General features: G+C 35.5%; 1 protein-coding gene across 3 annotated transcripts in view; it reads right to left on the minus strand.

Moving 5' to 3' along the window:
• The window catches only part of LOC136843666 (ectonucleotide pyrophosphatase/phosphodiesterase family member 1-like), a 21,828-nt gene that overhangs the window by 6,965 nt on the left and 9,863 nt on the right, over positions 1-5,000 (minus strand). For all 3 annotated transcript variants that reach the window (XM_067112226.1, XM_067112227.1, XM_067112228.1), the window contains 2 exons: positions 4,422-4,565; positions 482-598 (listed from right to left, as the gene is read on the minus strand). In XM_067112226.1, the coding sequence (XP_066968327.1) occupies positions 482-598; positions 4,422-4,565 (261 nt within the window). The remainder of the gene's footprint in view (positions 1-481; positions 599-4,421; positions 4,566-5,000) is intronic.

Raw genomic sequence — 5,000 nt, forward strand, 5'->3', positions numbered from 1 at the left:
ATTATTATTATTATTATTATTATTATTATTATTTTGTGAAAAAATCTCATAATTACATGAGTCACTAAAATGGTGAAGAAATCACAATGATGTCCACATATATATATATATATATATATATATATATATATATATATATATATACATGGGCGCCCCTTAATGCAGGCGAGGGGGAGGGACTTTTGGCCCCCTGAAATCCTTGGCGAAAAATTTTATATATCTATATATATATAAAATTATATATATATATATATAAAAAAATAATTTCCCAGGATTTCATGGGGGTGCAAGTGGCCCCCCTTACCCCTGCGTGCGGGCGCCCATGTGTTACACTGATCTTACCTAGTGCATTCTGTCCTTAAAGGAGATGGTGGATACAGAAGTAAGTAAATGAGTAAATAAATACATGAAAATTTTAAGTGTTTTTCAGCAGAGTTTCTCCTTCACAACTCCCAGTAAAAAAGGCCACATTCCATCTTACCTGGAGCACCCGATCCTCAAAAGGTATGGAGGTGTTGTATTGTCTCCAGTAGGTCGGGCGTCTTCCATTAATGTCAGCACCAGATCCTGGCCAAAAGAAGGTTGCGCTCTTCTTTCCCTGTCGGTAACGAACCCGGTTAAGATTGTAAACAATGCAAAAGCGTAACCGTTTCCACTTTGTAAAAATGTACCAGTTCAGGTGCAGTGTCATATCTGACCAGGTGTTTGACCTCTCACGTATAAAACAATCCTGACGTGAGGTGCAACATCATACCTGACCAGTTGTTTGACCTCTTATTAAAGAAATTCCTAGCATAAGGTGCAACATCATACTTGACTAGGTGTTTGACCTCTCACTTATTAAAAAATTCCTAACATGAGATGCAACATTATACTTTACCAGTTTTTGATCTCTCACTTATAAAAAGAAATTCCTATAATGAGGTGCAACATTATACTTATAAAAAAAATCCTATAATCAGGTGCAACAACATGCTTTACCAGGTGTTTGACCTCTCACTTATAAAAAAAAAATCCTAACATGAGGTGCAGCATTATACTTGACTAGGTGTTTGACCTCTCAGTTATACAAAAATTCCTAAACTGAGGTGTAACATCATGCTTGACCAGGCATTTGACCTCTCACTTATAAAAAAAATTCCCACCATGAGGTGCAACATCATGCTTGACCAGGTGTTTGACCTCTCACATAAAAAAAAAAATCCCAACATGAGGTGCAACATCATACTTGACCAGGTGTTTGACCCCTCACTTATAAAAAATATCCTAAAATGAGGTGCAATGTCATGGTTGACCAGTTGTTTGACCTCTCACTTACAAATAAAAAGTCCTAACACGTGCAGCAACATTCTTGACCAGGTGTTTGATCTCTCACTTATAAAAAAAATCTTAACATGAGGTGCAACATCATGCTTGACCAGTTGCTTGACCTCTCACTTGCAAAAAAAAATACTAACATGAGGTGCAATATCATATTTGATCAGGTGTTTGACTTTCACTTTTAAGAAAATTCCTAACATGAGGTGCATCATCATACTTGACCTGGTGTGTAACTCCTCATTATAAGAAAAAGTCCTACCATAAGGTGCAACATTATACTTGACCAGGTGTTTGACCTCTCACTTACAAAAAGATTCCTAATGTGAGGTGCAACATCGTACTTGACCAGGTGTTTGACTTTCCTCTTATAAACAAAAATCCTAACATGATGTGCAACCATATATTTGACCAGTTGTTTGACCTCTCACTTGTAAAAAAAATCCTAACATAAGGTGCAACATCATACTTGACCAGGTGTTTGACCTCTCACGTATAAAAAAAAAAGCTCTTAACATGAGGTGCAACATTATACTTGACCAAGTGTTTGACCTCTCACATAAAAAAAATTCCTACCATGAGGTACAACATAATACTTGACCTGGTGTTTGGTCTCTCACTTATAAGAAAAAATCCTAATATGAGGTGCATCATCATACATGACCAGGTGTTTGACCTCTAACTTATAAAAAAAATCCCTAACTTCACCAGTTGCTTGACCTCTCATTAATAAAGAAAATTCTTAATATGAGGTGCAACATTATACTTGACCAGGTGTTTGACCTCTCACTTATCATAAAAAATCCTAACATGAGGTGCAACATTATACCTGACTATTTGCTTGACCTCTCACTTATAAGAAAATTCCTAACATAAGGTGCAACATCATACTTGACCAGGTGTTTGGCCTTTCACTTATAAGAAAAATTCCTAACATGAGGTGCAACATCATACCTGACCAGGTGTTTGACCTCTCTCTTATTAAAAAAAATTCCTAACACGAGGTGTAATATTATACTTGACGATTTGCTTGACCTGTCATTTATAAAGAAAATTCCTAACATGAGGTGCAACATCATACTTGACCAGTTGTTTGACCTTTCACATATAAAAAATCTCTTAGCATGAGGTGCAACATCATACTTGACCAGGTGTTTGACCTATCACTTATAAAAAAAATCCATAACATTAGGTGCAACATCGTGCTTGACCATTGTTTGACCTCCCACATATTAAAAAATCTCTTAGCATGAGGTGCAACATCATACTTGACCAGGTGTTTGACCTCTCACTTATATAAAAAAAATTCCTAACATGAGGTGCAACATCATACTTGACCAGATGTCTGACCTCTCACTTATAAAAAAATCTCTTAGCATGAGGTGCAACATCATACTTGACCAGGTGTTTGACCTCTTATAAAGTAAAATCTTATCCTGAGGTGCAACATCATACCTGACCAGGTGTTTGAGCTCTCATAAAATAAATTCTTAACCTGGGTTGCAACATCATACTTGACCAGGTGTTTGACCTCTTATAAAATTAAATCTTAACCTGAGGTGCAACATCATACTTGACCAGGTGTTTGAGCTCTTATCAAATTAAATCTTAACCTGAGTTGTAACATCATACTTGAAAAGGTGTTTGACCTCTTATAAAATAAAATCTTATCATGAGTTGCAACATCATACCTGACCAGATGTTTGAGCTCTTATAAAATCAAATCTTATCTTGAGGTGCAACATCATACTTGACCAGGTGTTTGAGCTCTTATAAAATCATATCTTATCCTGAGGTGCAACATCATACTTGACCAGGTGTTTGAGCTCTTATAAAATAAAATCTTAACCTGAGGTGCAACATCATACTTGACCAGGTGTTTGACCTCTTATAAAATAAAATCTTATCCTGAGGTGCAACATCATACTTGACCAGGTGTTTGAGCTCTTATAAAATCAAATCTTATCCTGAGGTGCAACATCATACTTGACCAGGTGTTTGACCTCTTATAAAATAAAATCTTAACCTGAGTTGCAACATCATACTTGACCAGGTGTTTGAGCTCTTTTAAATCAAATCTTATCTTGAGGTGCAACATCACACTTGACCAGGTGTTTGAGCTCTTATAAAATAAAATCTTATCCTGAGGTGCAACATCATACTCGACCAGGTGTTTGAGCTCTTATAAAATAAAATCTTATCCTGAGGTGCAACATCATACTTGACCAGGTGTTTGACCTCTTATAAAATAAAATCTTATCCTGAGCTGCAACATCATACTTGACCAGGTGTTTGAGCTCTTATAAAATAGAATCTTAACCTGAGGTGCAACATCATACTTGACCAGGTGTTTGAGCTCTTATAAAATAAAATCTTAACCTGAGGTGCAACGTCATACTTGACCAGGTGTTTGAGCTCTTATAAAATAAAATCTTAACCTGAGGTGCAACGTCATACTTGACCAGGTGTTTGACCTCTCACTTATAAAAAGAAAACGAGATGCGGATGGATACATATGATTTAAGTACCTTCAGAAAAGTAGTATGATGCAATTCCATGAAAGTTGTATCATTTTACCTTGCATAGTTACTTAAATGGGCGATTAATAAGTCGGTGTGCATTTACTGAGTGACATTTCAAGATAAACACATAAATGCAATCAAGATTTTGGCATTTACGCATATGTTTAATAAAGGTGACTATAAATATTCACAGAAAATTAAGTGTTTTCTTTGCATTAAAATGAATGATAACAATAATTTTTATCATTATTTTTATAAATAAATTGATGAATGCCTATCTTCTTTACATTAATAAATGCATTATCCGGACGACTGTGAGCACTCTGTGAATAATAATAATAATAATAATAATAATAATAATAATAATAATAATAATAATAATAATAATAATAATACCTTATTCCACATGAATGTGTGTCCTTTTGACTACTATTACTACTACTACTACTACTACTAATAATAATAATAATAATAATACCTTATTCCATATGAATGCGTGCTATTGGGCATTACTACTACTACTACTACTACTACTACTACTACTACTACTACTACTACTACTACTGATAATAATAATAATACCTGACGTGTAACCGTGTTCCAGATGGGCTCTCCACCCCACCATCTTCCCTCTACGCTAGCGTTTCCCGAAAGGGAAAAATTCTCCCGGAATTCTGGGTCGTAGAACGAGTTGGCAATTATCCCGTGCGATTCTGGGAGCAACCCCTGCCAGGGAGAGAAAGAGAGAGAGAGAGAAAGAGAGAGAGAGAGAGAGGGAGAGAGAGAGAGAGAGAGAGAGAGAGCTAGATTAGTAGCTGCAGGTAAGTCTACCCGTTAATTAGAGATGCTACAAGGATCTCTTGCGCCTTAATCGATTTGCATACATTTCATGGTCTACTTCTCTAAATTTCATTCAAATGCAAAGTGGTTTCAGGCATTACTGTTTAAAATATATTCATAAAATGATGAATAAATACATAAAAAATACCTACAAGAAGGTTTGACTGAATTTATCTTGGAAAATATATAGAAAAATAAGCATTGTCCCTTTAATATAAATCAATGCCAGAAGGGAATTTGGAAAATTCCAGACTTCTCATTCCTTTACTCCTTTGGTTGTAGCAAATATGGAATGAGGGCGATACCTGTTGATTTTAACAG

This window comes from Macrobrachium rosenbergii, chromosome 12 (genome assembly GCF_040412425.1).
Source record: "Macrobrachium rosenbergii isolate ZJJX-2024 chromosome 12, ASM4041242v1, whole genome shotgun sequence".
Lineage (NCBI taxonomy): Eukaryota > Metazoa > Arthropoda > Malacostraca > Decapoda > Palaemonidae > Macrobrachium > Macrobrachium rosenbergii.